Genomic DNA, 14,391 nt, shown 5'->3' on the forward strand with positions numbered 1-14,391 from the left:
TGAGTGTTTTTCCATTAGGGAGTTGGCTTATGTTTCTTGTTGTTTCGTTGCTTTTGTTTAAGGTTAAGTTAGTTTGGGGAAGAATACTTTTGTATTATTTTTGGGCTGAGACCATCCCTGAAGATTTGTGCTTCCTTACCTGAGATTTGTATTTTTGTGTCTGTGATTGGTCAAAAATACAAAAGATACAAAGAATTTGCATCCAAGTATTAAACAATACTTTTTTCATTTATAATAGACTTGAGTGTGTAAAAATTAACTATATAAAATGGCTAGACTTAATTAATTTCTACACATGGTTTTAAAAAAATCTGCAGACTTTAAGTGTTTATCCAGTCACAAGTTTGAGAAATGCTGGGGGTAAATGGGAGTATGAAATCTCTTTTTAGGAAAAAAGTGACTGACTTTGAGTTGAGGAAAAGAATGTCTGTAGCATTTGTTTACAAACAGCAGTATCTAACATGCTGTTCGGCTCTGCAGCCAAACATAGTATATGTGAATGCAAAATGGCCGTCTTTCAGGCCTGATAAATCAGAATCAGTTTTATTTATAGACATGGTACACATCATACCGAGCAGGGTTTACATCCTGTGATGATTATACACTATGGACAAAAGTATTGTGACACCTGCTCATTCATTGTTTCTTCCAAATTCTATATTTTATCCTGCTTTTGTTAGAGTAACTCTACTATCCAAGAAAGACTGAAGCATTTGGAGCATTGTTGTGAGGATTTGATGGCATTCAGCAAGAAAAGAGTTAGTGAAATCAGGATGTTGAATGATCATCATCCTACCTCCCCCAACTCATCCCAAAAGTATTGAGTTGAGATAACATAGTTCTATTGCTCCACAATTCAATGCTGGGCAGTAGTTTTTTTACAGGGAATAGACAAGCATTGTGTGCAATTGCACATCTGTGACAGCAGTGGGTGCAACTTAAAGTAGCTGAATGCATTGCAGTGTATGATTACAATGTATTACAATTACAAATTGATAAAAACTATAAATAATACAATATTTTGTTTTGCAATGACAACATTGTTTGGATCAATCTGTATACCTTGTATTTCAGACAAATCAGAAGGCACTGTATGGTCAATGCAATATTTGACACATTCCCAGTGAAACTGAAGCTCTAATACGAGACACGTTTTATTGGTACATTATAAGTCCAAATGTCTGTGGGCACCCTTCTAATGAATGCATCCATCTACTTTAGGTTGCATCTACTGCTGACACAGATGTGCGAATGCACACACATAGTCTAGTCCCTATAGAGAAGCATTGCCAATAGGATTTTCTGGAGCACATGAACATGAACCTATTGGCACCATGCCTAAAGCCAGATCCACACAGCAATTCTCCAAAACCTAGTAAGCATTTTCTGTACAGTACAGACAGTTACTTCAATAAAAGCAGGATAGACTTTTTTAATACCCTTCAAAAGAAACAATGAATGAGCAGGTTTTCCAATACTTTTATCCACATATTGTATTACCCTAATCTCAACAACAACAATAATAGTAGTAGTCTTCAAATCACCCTTTACATTAGCATTTATTGGCCTCTGTGATTCCAACCAAGTAAAATACATGCAAAATGAGGTTCAAATATGCTGAGATTATAAAACAATAAGGACACCTGCTGTATATGAAGAAATTATGCACAATGAATTTGGGTATTATTGATATTTGGGTACTTTTGATATATATTAGTATTAACATAACAATAGGCAACCTGTCAAGAAATCATTTATGAAATGAGGCTGATATTAATTGTGCACTGCATTTGATGTATGGAGAAAGTATGGTGTTTATTCCTCATTTCATGTGTTAGCATTGCACATTGTTGCTGTGGGAAGCTTTGGAATCATATTAGACCAGCATTTTAAAATAAGTTTCAATTATAACCCATAAAAATGTTCACAAATCCTAAATATATAAGAGGTGTCCCCAATGTTTTCCACACTCAGTGTACAAGAATCTTTGCTCTCCCAAATACATGCACTACATGGTTACAAAGCAATGACTGACCAATAAAATAGCAGTTCATTCCAAGATCTGTGTACTAACATAGAAAATAGTGCAGAATGGAAAACTATCATAAACAACTTAATTATGATTGTCTTAATTGAGATGAATCATTACATTTACAGATCAGAATTTACTGTAAATTGTATACCCCAAAAGATGAATGAATTACTATGTGTGAGAAGTATAAACTTGTTGTTACTAAAAAAACAAAGTTCTTAAATTGACTTAATATTTCAACTCATGCTGTGATTTAATTCAGTTTATGCTTCAATTATGTGTTTTCTGCTAAGATCTTAATTCTTAATTCTTTATTCCTTGTTTCATAGACAAATCACTTACTTGGGCCAATTGGATCTACATAGATTGATTAATATATATATATATATATATATATATATATATATATATATATATATATATAATGACATGCATACGTTTAATCATAAAAACTAGCAACGAGTATAAATTCTGAGGTCATTCCATTGTTCATTGTACAGTAATGTGTGCTTTCCTTTAATATTCACAGGGGCCTGGGCAATAACTGCGAGACAAAGGCCAAGCTTCAAATAACTGATCTAAAGAAAAGATCTAAACTGTCTAAAGGGACATACTGTGCAAGAGACGCTATGGATACCTAGAGTTATCAAGTCTACAATAATAGCCCTAGTCCAGAAACTGCAGGAGGCCACCCATGCTTTGCTTTTCATGCAAATGTGGCATATCCCTAAGTGAGGTCATTTCTGAAATGTCTCCTGTAAAGAAATAAAAAAGACAATAAGGATAATGGTGCCCAAACTTTCTGTCTTTTAGGGTAATATACATGTAGATCATCTGTGGTCAGGTCCATAAATATTTGACAAATGACACAGATTTTGTAATTTCACCTCTGTACACCACCCCAAGAGATTAAAACTTAAGCAATCATGATATGATTGAAGTGTTTCAGCTTTATATTAAGTTTAACACTGCATTAACCATTTAGAAATTAAAGCATTTGTAATGGGTCCTTTCCTTCCACAGGTACAAAAATCGATCCCCAAATGCCACATTTCCTCCCTTACGATGCTTTGTCAAGCCTTTAAGAACATTTCATTAATTTTCTTCAAGATGCTCTTGGCTTGATGTTGTTCTAGGTAATTATCTATCTGTACTGCGAAGCGCCATGTTATCAGTTTTGTAGCATTTGTCTGAATATGTGCAAAACATACAACTCTATACACAAATAATTAATGTGTTATCTGTCAGCAAAGTTTTCTTGATTTCATTCGCCCAAAAAATCTTAGTCCAGAACTGGGCAGATTTCTACGATGGTTTCTAGCAGTCTAATCTGGCCCTTATGTTCTTGAGTGATACAGGTTGTTTGCATCTTGATGTAAACTCTTTGTGTTTATTTTATTGAAGGCATCTCTGACTTTGACAATGATATGATGATTTGTTGTGCTTTGTTTAAAATCAACCTAAGACATGTACAGAGACAGAATAACAATATTTGTGCCACTGTCTAAATTCTTATTGACCTGATTGTACTATATGTTTGGAGAAATTAGATGGGGTGCTCTTTCATAATGTTGATGGATGTGGTTTACTTTAGTGCAACAGGTTATTACACACATGGACAAAATAGTTGGTACCCCTCAGTTAATGAAAGAAAAACCCACAATGGTCACAGAAATAACTTGAAAATGAACAAATGTAAATCCAACATTGATTTTGAACCATGCTTCAGCAGAATTATTTACAATATAAACTCATGAAACAGGCCTGGACAGAAATGATGGTACCCTTAACTTAATATTTTGTTGCACAACCTTTTAAGGAAATCACTGCAATCAAACGATTCCTGTGACTGTCAATGAGACTTCTGCACCTCTCAGCAGGTATTTTGGCCCACTCCTCATGAGCAAACTGCTCCAGTTGTCTCAGGTTTGAAGGGTGCCTTTTCCAGACGGCATGTTTCAGCTCCTTCTAAAGATGCTTGATAGGATTTAGGTCAGGGCTCATAGAAGGCCACTTCAGAACAGTCCAATGTTTCCCTCTTAGCCATTCTTGGGTGTTTTGGTTCATTATCCTGTTGCAAGACCCATGACCTTTCATTTTTGTTTCCATAGGACATTCTCCCAAAAGCTTTGGGGCTTGTCAACATGTAGTTTGGCAAATTCCAGTCTGGCTTTTTTATGACTTGTTTTCAACAATGCTGTTCTCCTTGGTCGTCTTCCATAAAGTCCACTTTCGCTCAAGCAACGACGGGTGGTGTGATCTGACACTGATGTTCCTCAAGCTTGAAGTTCACCTTGAATCTTTTTAGAAGATTTTCTGTATTATTTGTCTGGTCTTATAATCTTTACCTTTAACATGCTTTTCTATAATTTTCTTTCTAATCTCCTGAGACAACTCTTTTATTCGCTTCCTCAGTTCCATGTTGAGTGTGGTACACACCATGTCACCAAACAGCACAGTGACTACCTGTAGCCCTATATATAGGCCCACTGACATACCTTGTCCCTTTCACATTATTTTCAGGGGTACCAACAATTTTGTCCATGTGTGTAAGAATATTTTATCTTCAAAATTCCCTGAAAAGATATTCTTTACTTTACTGGTGCCTAAATCGCTTGTTACAGTTGTCAAAACTTTACATACACTGCATATGGACATATTGGGCTTTCAGTGAGTTCTTTGAAATGATTATTTTTCTGCAATCTTAAATAATGGTGCTTTGAGTGATGCCATAGAAAAGAACCATTAAAATTCCATGTGCATGAAATGTATTTACCAATTTAAATTTACCCATATTCCTCAAACATTACAAACACGGTTCTTTATGGAACCAAAATAGTTTGTATGGCATCACTAAAAGAATATTTTGAAGAACCTTAATGTTTTAGTGTGGAGCACTATGAGTGTGCAGCTTACATCTTTTATAGAAAAAAAACAAGAATTTGGCTCAAATATTTTCATGTTTGGGTTGGAATTTTTTTTGGTAATTCCACTTCACTTTGGACAGCCCTAACTTACAATATGGTGTGAATGTGTGCATTCAGTACAAACTTGGTTCTGATAGAAAATGCCCTTGCTTATATTAATGTTAATAATTTAAATACATTCACTACATTCTTATTTTTTCTGCCTCAGTAATACATCGTGAAGAACTGAAATGTGGACAAAATCAACATGCCTTGCATGTTTAAGTGATCAATGTAAAAATGTACAGCATGTCATCATCAGTTGACCGTAAACAACAGACCGTAAACAGCATAGTATGATGGCCTCTTTAAACATGGCTACATCTTAATGTACATTATTATTTATCCACATTATGTAATAATCAAATACATCGATTTAATCATATGTAGTCATCTATATAGACAAATTCTCTTCCATATCTATAACTTCTTCTAATCAGCCAGTACTATAAAACAAATAAATGTGCAATATGTAAACTGCATGGTTACAGGCTTTTGTGGTTTTCTTGAGGTGTGAGTTCAAGTGAAAAAACATTTAGCTGAGCTGTGTCACTAGTCTATGGAACATAATGCTGACACAAGTAGTCTAGACTGCTTTTGAATATAAATTATTATATTTAGGCAGACATCCTATACATCAAGTTTCTCTTCTATTTTAAGCAATGAAAGTAAAGGATTAGATTTAGATTAAGCAGGGTGTCAAGCTATAATAAGAATAAACAAAGACAACTACATACAAAGAGCAGTTCTTAAGAGCAATTGTAAACAGTGTTTGTCCAACAGTGACTTCAGAAAGAGGGACAGAGAGTGCAAAGACTTGAGCTTAAGTCATACATGTTTATAATTCCAACAGTTGTTGGAAACAGAAGAAACAAAATGAAAGTAAAATGTAGTCATGCTATAGCTGTTAACTAAGAACATATCTATTTACTGCATGCCTTTTCTGCATTCAAATTGAAGTTGACAGCCAACAAAAGCCATTTATAGGGCTTTTTGTTTGTTTGTTGGTTTTGTTTGGTTTGTTTTCTAAACGTTCACCTTGTTGAACGCACAGCAGATAATCATTTTAAATGGAACAGTACCATCAGTTAGTAGTGCCAGTGAAATATATGAGAGAATATGTCATGTTTAGTGGAGGGAAAAGAAGGGGTTGCAAAAATGACACATAGAACTAGGATTACTTTGAACAGCTTCAGCATGCAGAAAGACTCAGGACATGAGCCTTAATCACTCGAGACATGATTCTCATTAAGCAGTGTGTGCCAGCGTTCAATCTTCTTATCTTTGTTTTTGAGACACTCATACCAGTGCTTCAGACGCTCTCCTTTGGCACTGATGCCCAACTGGCACCCCCCTGAAAGTTTAAATAAATTAATTTGTGTTAAAAAATAATATATATATTTTACCTACAAATTACAAGACTGCTAATTATTAATTAACCTAGTATCCTTATGGAAGTGGGAACATACAAGTAGATAATTCTCCATAGTTGACATTTAACTATTTTAATACTAACCTCTTATTCTGTAAATCAAACTGTATGTAAAGCAAAGATACTGCAACCCGGTTTAACAATACATCAACATCTCAGCATACACCAAACAATGACTTTGTATTCAAATAATTACTTTTCAATTAATTCATTAATGTTTTACCTATATAGTCATTGGATTTGCCAATGTCATAATCCCACACAGAGATATCCAAGGTCTTCTTGGCCAGCTCTGCATGTTTAATTTCGTAGCTGAATTCCTGCATAGAAAATAAAGCAACTGAAAGATGATGCAAAGCTTTGTTTAGCACACAAACATGACAAACTGGCGTGGGTTTTCCAAGGTTTCCAACCACTCGCATATCTTGATTTAAATTGCTTATTTCAAGCCTACATATTGGCTAAAAACAGGTGAAGGAGAAGGACTATGATGTGAATACAGTTATACAATTGTTTGTCTGGAGATTTGATACAAATACCAACAGCAGCTATCATTGATGAGTTTTTTATCATGATATCCCAACAATATGCTACAAAGTACTTCTATTGCAGCTACTTCCATGACAGAGTGTATTTATAGTGAGAGTGTATTTTATTCATTGTTTGCACTGGCTAGCTAATGAGTTCAAACCTTTCTCTAATTTTCTCTCTCACATTTGCTATTGTAATCTTGTGATTATAATATATATTTTTAATTTTCCTCAGTGAGTTTATATTCTATATATAAACCATGAATAAATATATGGTTTATATATAAATTAATATAATAATAATAATATAAATTATATATATATATATATATATATATATATATATATATATATATATATATAACCATGAATAAAGAGTACAAACTTAGGTGAGAAATGATACAGGCTAGTAAATATTACTAGCAGGTTTTCCCCACAGCTACACAACAACACTAAATACATGATTGTGATTTTAAAATCCAATATAGGTATTCTATGGTGGATGTAGTTTTGGTTTTTAGCACTTACCTCATTAAACTCAGGGTTTAGGGTCTTCTTCTTAATCTGGGTCTTGTTCTTAGCCTTCTTCCCCATATCTGGCTTTAAGCATCTAAATCCATTGCATGCAAAGACAATATGGTCAAAAATACTTGATTTTGACTTGATGCAATATTATCCACCAGGTAATGTTAAATTAATGAATTAACCCTAGATATGTGTTCATTTTAAACTAGTAAAGTAAAGCCATAAATAGGCCCATGTGCACTTTTAATTAAAACTTTGTTTTAAAAACTGTCCTTAACTTTAATCTGAATCAGAAGTCACATGATCAATAGCATACTGCATAAATATTACTTTACTAAATGTCTATACTTTTACTTATTATATATTACTATTACTCATTATATACACATTTAGAAGAAATTGGCAATTAATTGCCCTCTCCACATTTGGAAACTGTCAGTAAGTTATAGAACTTTGAAAATAAGCATGGATAGTATGCATGTGCACAGATACTATAGATCCTATTGGAGGGGCCTTAACCCATATAATAGAATCCTTATACTGTATAATTATATATGGCATCTGCCACCATCCAGGGTCAGCTTTGGCTCAGATCAGCAGACACTGTTTTTACATTTCCCATTGACCCATTCATTTTAGTATTTTCAAATACAAAACAGTGTATCATCTAAAGAGAAAGCTTAAATGAGTAATCTTTGAGCATTAGCACAAAAAAACAAAAACACACTGGAGAAAAAGCCACTGAATTGAAATTGTTTAGATTGGCTCACATTTTTACAAATGGGTCAGAATAGCCATTGGCATCCATGGCTGCTAGGTGAACACAGCGTATTACACCCACGATGAGACGACTCAGCTGACTGTTATACATTAAGGAGATAAGGATACGACCTCTCTCCTCCACTTCAGCTCCATCCTTACCAGACTACATATACACACACATACGTAAGCATGTTATGTATACACAAATAACCATACAAAAAGTTGTTCAACAAAAATAAATCCACAATTATGCAAACAGTTCCTCCAATATGCATTTTTTAAAATGAAACATCTATTATGTATTTTTAACTAAATGGCATCAGCAGTGATCACCATATTTGAAATAAAAATTATGCTTTAAATTCAATTTACTTCATCCTCATAAAGAGCGATTCCTCGCGCAGCACCTGCAGTTGCTGTTCTCTTTGTCTATACCAGCAGAAAGATGACACACACACATAGTTATAGTTATATGACAAGAAAATACAATATTATAAATGTATTATAAATGTGTATAAGTGCTTATGTATGTAAGAGAGAGAGAGGGATACTCACTGGCACCACCCTTTCTAAGCATACGTTGAAGTTTTTTTTCTGGTTATACTTGAGTTTTTTTAGAGATACCCTGGTTTCCCCAATAAACTCATTGTGCCCAAACTTGTCCTCATCACAAACGGAAATCCTGCAACATATTACTACAATTTTAGTTAAATAAGTGCAAATAATTTTACATCATCAACTTACTTAAGGTTTATTAACATTCAAGGTAAAAAACAACAACAAGGTTTTCCAATAAAATAGTAGAATGTAGAATGGTTGTCAGGTGCCGGAATATTTTGATGTGCTTGAAGTACAATAAATCAAATACTACAGTTCACAATTGAATTCAGATTCATTTGTGTAGTGATTTTAAAAATGTTTGTACAGAATTCTGGATCCAGGACCCTATTGCGCACATAAAGGAAGCATGAATATGGAAACCTGCCATGTTCTGTAAAATAACTTATATTATTGTGGTACGAAAGATATATCCATGTGCAAATGTGCATGCCCACATAAAAATTAACACTTGTGCATTTTCTGTCTTTCATGATTAAATGAGTATTGCTTCTGAATAATGTGATGTTGGCTGAAAAAAGTAATTAATGAATCTAGCTTCTTTAATAATTAAAGCAGCTTGAATTTTGCATTGCACTTTGCAAATTCTCATGTTTGACTGTTTTATAACCAATATGTGTTCAACCCGCACTATTCTAATATTACTTTCCAGACCTGAGAGTCTTGCGTTGCATATCTTCATCTGTCAAACCATGGTACACCAGAGTCTCATTCCAGGCAGGATTCCGTGTGTTGCGGAGGGTCTTTGTGCGTAATTTATTCGACTGTATTAACAACAGAGACATGTAGATTCACTTCATAAAACAAAATTGATCATCAAATTCTAAAAAAAATGCCATGTGTATTTACACCAGATCAACACAATCATGCTGATGACACTCAAGAATGATGGTTCTACTCAAAAACACTTTTGGTGGTTATGCCATATTATAACAGATAGAAAAGTGATCATACTCAGTGGGGGGCTAAGAATTATCTTATGAAATTTTCAGAGAATGTCCAATCAGGTATAATATCTCTGACATTACAGACCCCAACAGAAGGCATGTCATTGTTTCGAGATCAATTAACTCAATAGCTCTAACGTTGACAATCCCAATTTTTTTAAACACAATTCCCTCTACAGAGCAAACAACTTTAATTACAGGTGGATTAACTGTGTGCTTGATCCTGTAATGGATCATTAATTATCCCCTTCTACTCTTCTGTGCACAAATCATCCATCTGCAATTACCTAAATTGCAAAAATTACCCAAAAGTGTTAAGTCAAGCAAGGAAGTTATTGAGGTCTTATATTCGGGTTTGAGATATATAATAATACATTCTGCATATAGAGAAATTTTAGAGCTGTCACTCTTTTATTTAGCACAATTACCGATGAGCAATGTCTGATGGTTGTAGCTAGAAATGCAGATGGAGGGAACACTCTGGACCTGATCTTCAGCAGACCTGTCCCTGCTCTGGATGTGGCTGTGACTCCTTTGGACTTCTCTGATCACCACTTTCTCTCCTTCTCACTCCCCCTCTCTGCTCCTTCAACTACCACTTCTGCAAGTTCTTCCACTCTTCACCGCAATCTTCGCTCTGTTTCCCCCTCAGCTCTTGCCTCAACTGTCCTGACCGCTCTTCCCCATCTTGATTCTTTCTCCTCTCTCCCACTTGAAACTGCTACAGACACTCTCCTCTCTTCTATTTCCACCTCTGTCGACCTTCTCTGCCCTTTCTCCACTAGGTCAGCAAATTCTTCTCCACCTTCCCCGTGGCTGTCAGATGTTCTCCGCAACAACCGTAGAGAGCTAAGACTGGCTGAAAGGAAGTGGCGGAAGTCACAACATGACTCCGACCTCCACTCTTATCAGTCTCTTCTCTCCAGGTTTAGAACGGAAGTTGCTGCCGCTAAAGCATCCTACTACAGGGGGAAATTGGAATCCTCTGCATCTGACCCACGCAAACTCTTCACCATCTTCTCCTCTCTCCTCAACCCTCCTACTCCCCCACCTCCCACTACCCTGTCTGCAGATGATTTTGTCTCCTTCTTTGAAGAAAAGGTTGACAAGATCCGCCGATCTTTCCCCCCCGCCTCTACCCAGCTCTCTAGGCACTGCCCTCCTCCTCCCTCTTCTCTGACCTGCTTCTCTCCTCTTTCCACAGATGACCTCCTACATCTTCTACCTCCAATAATCCTACCACCTGTCCACTAGACCCTGTTCCATCCCCTCTGTTCCAAACAATCGCTCCAAACCTCCTTCCCTTTATCTCCTCTATCATAAACAGCTCTTTGTCATCAGGTCATGTACCATCGGCCTTCAAGTCCGCCAGAGTCGTGCCCATCCTAAAGAAACCAACTCTAGACAGCTTGGACATCGGCAACTACAGACCTATCTCTCTTCTCTCTTTTCTCTCAAAGATTCTCGAACGTTCCGTCTACAACCAACTGTCTCTCTTTCTTACTCTGAACAATCTTCAGGACCCTAACCAGTCTGGCTTCAAAGCTGCACACTCTACTGAAACTGCTCTCATTGCAGTTACAGAGAAGCTCCATGCAGCTAAAGCTTCCAGACTGTCCTCGGTTCTGATCCTTCTTGACCTCTCCGCAGCTTTTGACACGGTGGACCACAAGATCCTCCTGTCTATCCTTGCCGGTCTTGGAATTACCGGCTCTGCATGGCAATGGTTTGCATCATACCTGCAGGGACGCTCATACCAGGTAACATGGCAGGGCGACACGTCCGCTCCTTGTAGTCTCTCCACTGGCGTTCCACAAGGCTCAGTTCTTGGTCCTCTTCTTTTCTCACTGTACACTCACTCTCTTGGTAAAGTGATATTCTCTCATGGATTCTCTTACCACTGCTACGCCGATGACACTCAACTCATGCTCTCTTTCCCACCGTCTGACACACAGGTTTCTGCCCGTATCTCAGCCTGCCTCGCCAACGTCTCGTCTTGGATGGCGGCTCACCATCTCAAACTCAACCCCTACAAGACGGAGCTGCTGTACATCCCGGGAACTGCTGGACCAAGAAACGATCTTGCCATCACCTTTGAGAACTCACTGGTCACTCCTTCTACTGAAGCCCGAAGCCTTGGTGTAGTGATGGATGATCAGTTATCGTTCTCAAGTCATGTTGCAAACGTAACTCGGTCCTGCAGATTCCTCCTGTACAACATCCGGAGAATTCGACCCTTCCTCTCTAGAGAGGCCACCCAGGTCCTCGTTCAGTCTCTCGTCACTTCCAGACTTGACTACTGCAACTCTCTTCTGGCTGGTCTCCCTCTGCGCACCATCAGGCCCCTGCAACTCATCCAGAATGCAGCGGCACGGGTCGTCTTCAATGTCCCAAAATTTACCCATGTCACTCCACTGCTGCGTTCTCTCCACTGGCTTCCTGTAGCTGCCCGCATCAGATTTAAAACCCTGACGCTGGCCTACAAAGCCAAGAACGGACCAGCCCCTCCGTATCTGATGGCAATGGTCAAAAGCCGATCCGCACCAAGAGCCCTTCGAGCTTCAAGTACGGCTCGGCTTGACCCGCCATCCCTCAAAATCCGCGGAAGACAAGTGTCCAGGCTTTTTTCTGTCCTGGCACCAAAGTGGTGGAACGAGCTGCCCCTGGGTGTCCGAACGGCCGAGTCACTCGCTGTCTTCAAACGCAGACTGAAGACCCACCTCTTCAGAGAGTACTTGGACGAATAGTTCTATGGTCGCCTTATTGTATTGTGTTTAGTAATGTCTAAGCTTGGAGGTATCTTTTGAATTATTAGCCTATTCTAACTAGCGAAGGTTTTCTTGGGTAAATAGCAAAGCACTTTGTAAGTCGCTCTGGATAAGAGCGTCTGCTAAATGCCGTAAATGTAAATGTAAATGTAAATGTGTTTGTCAGGTCCCGAGCCGCGGTCCACAGGCTTCAAGTTAAAGGACTCTTAAGTTGACGTTTGGTTCATTGGTGTTTTTGGTTCAGTGATTGGATTCACCTGAGGCTGGGGTACTACGGGAGCTCACGCTGACATTCTCGTTGCCGAGAATTATCCTTGCTACGCCAAGCTGTATGTTGGCTTCGCTGATCCAGAGATTCTAGGTCTGTCTATGGTGTGTCTCTAGAGTTCGCTCTTTGAGAGCTGGTTCACGTTCAGGAGTATATCGCTTCATGGTTCTCAGGTTGGTTGCCTTGAGGATTCAGCGGCCAATCCCTGGCTACCAACCAGTCTCAGGTGGCTTTCAGGTTTTGCCCATGTTAGTTTGTCACATTTGTCTTGTTTATCCATTATCCCTTGTTATTGCTGCATTCATGTTTTCCCCTGTTTTGGTTTAATAAATCTTGCATCGCACCGTCCCTGCGAGTGTTCGCCTGTCACTGTCTAGCCTAGCCAGCATGACAGTTATTACATATCTCAAACCAGAAGACCTTGATAATGTCCTTGCTTGACTTAACACTATTGGTTCCTTTTCAGGTTATGAACTAAATTGGGACAAAAGTGAAATGATGCCCCTTTGCAGTATTTTTTTTCTAATGCCACTTTAAACTAATGCCCCTTAGTTGCAATACTTGGAATAAATGACTCTGTGTTTATACGTTTAAGAAAAAAGCAATTTCTCTGTGTTCTTCTGGCCATTAGAGTGACACTGCAACAGTGAAAATCCGGAGCTTCACCATCATCAGCATGGATCAGAGATTTTGGTAATGTGCTTCATTTAGAACAGCTACAATATTGTTTAACTGATTGACCTGCCATTTTTGGAAAATTTTAGCTGGACCACATAAAGAAAAGAGAATTCTACCCCCCCCCCTGCAGGCTTTTATTATGCCCATGTAATTGCTTACTTATTTTTATTCTATTTTCTTATAATGTAAGGATTACAGCCAATGTTTAATTATGACATACAAGTGCTTTCTTTATATTATCTTTGCAAGAGAAACCCTAATAGATATATTCCCTTGAGTGTCAGTGGTATTCTATTCATTTTTATATATATGTTATATATAATGTTATCAAAAGTTTATATACACTCACCATGAACATTAATGTCATAACAGTTTAAGTGATTTGGTATTTAAGACAAAAATACACTATATATAACATTCAATATTTGTTTAAGTGTCCCTATAAAACACAAGCAGATGCTTATTGTGGCTGGAAATTCAACTCATGCAAATCTCATGCAAAATCAGTGCTCCTTAAATTCCAACACCCCTCCCCACTACAACTACTCAGACCACAAACCATATAGACCACTCATCAGCTATACTAAACTGAATCTAGAGCAGGTGACAACCCCCAAGAGGTGTCACTGCTCTTAAAGACTGTTTTGAGCAGACTGACTGAGATGTTTGTAGCCAGTGGCTGGCTATATCTGCAAGTGCACTGATAATGTTCCTGTCTCATCATCTCATCAATACATCCCACTGCTGAGAACCCAGGATGAGGCCGGAAGTCAGGGAATAAGGCAGGCCTAAAAACAATAAGGAAATGCAGATGTCCTTATTGTTTTATACTGGCTATCAGAAAGGCAAAGTGCCCCTGCACAAA

The 14,391-nt window shown here is 37.6% G+C and overlaps 1 protein-coding gene across 1 annotated transcript in view; it reads right to left on the reverse strand.

Annotated features, from left to right (window-relative positions):
* Positions 1 to 565: 565 nt before the first annotated feature.
* The window catches only part of rph3ab (rabphilin 3A homolog (mouse), b), a 36,932-nt gene continuing 23,106 nt past the window's right edge, over positions 566 to 14,391 (reverse strand). Inside the window, exons 10-16 of the mRNA XM_072664526.1 lie at positions 9,520 to 9,629; positions 8,803 to 8,929; positions 8,620 to 8,676; positions 8,256 to 8,410; positions 7,489 to 7,570; positions 6,654 to 6,750; positions 566 to 6,352 (exon numbers count right to left, since the gene is read on the reverse strand). Coding sequence (XP_072520627.1) covers positions 6,222 to 6,352; positions 6,654 to 6,750; positions 7,489 to 7,570; positions 8,256 to 8,410; positions 8,620 to 8,676; positions 8,803 to 8,929; positions 9,520 to 9,629 — 759 coding nt within the window. The 3' untranslated portion in view covers positions 566 to 6,221. The remainder of the gene's footprint in view (positions 6,353 to 6,653; positions 6,751 to 7,488; positions 7,571 to 8,255; positions 8,411 to 8,619; positions 8,677 to 8,802; positions 8,930 to 9,519; positions 9,630 to 14,391) is intronic.

The sequence above is a fragment of the Salminus brasiliensis genome, chromosome 20, assembly GCF_030463535.1.
Source record: "Salminus brasiliensis chromosome 20, fSalBra1.hap2, whole genome shotgun sequence".
NCBI lineage: Eukaryota > Metazoa > Chordata > Actinopteri > Characiformes > Bryconidae > Salminus > Salminus brasiliensis.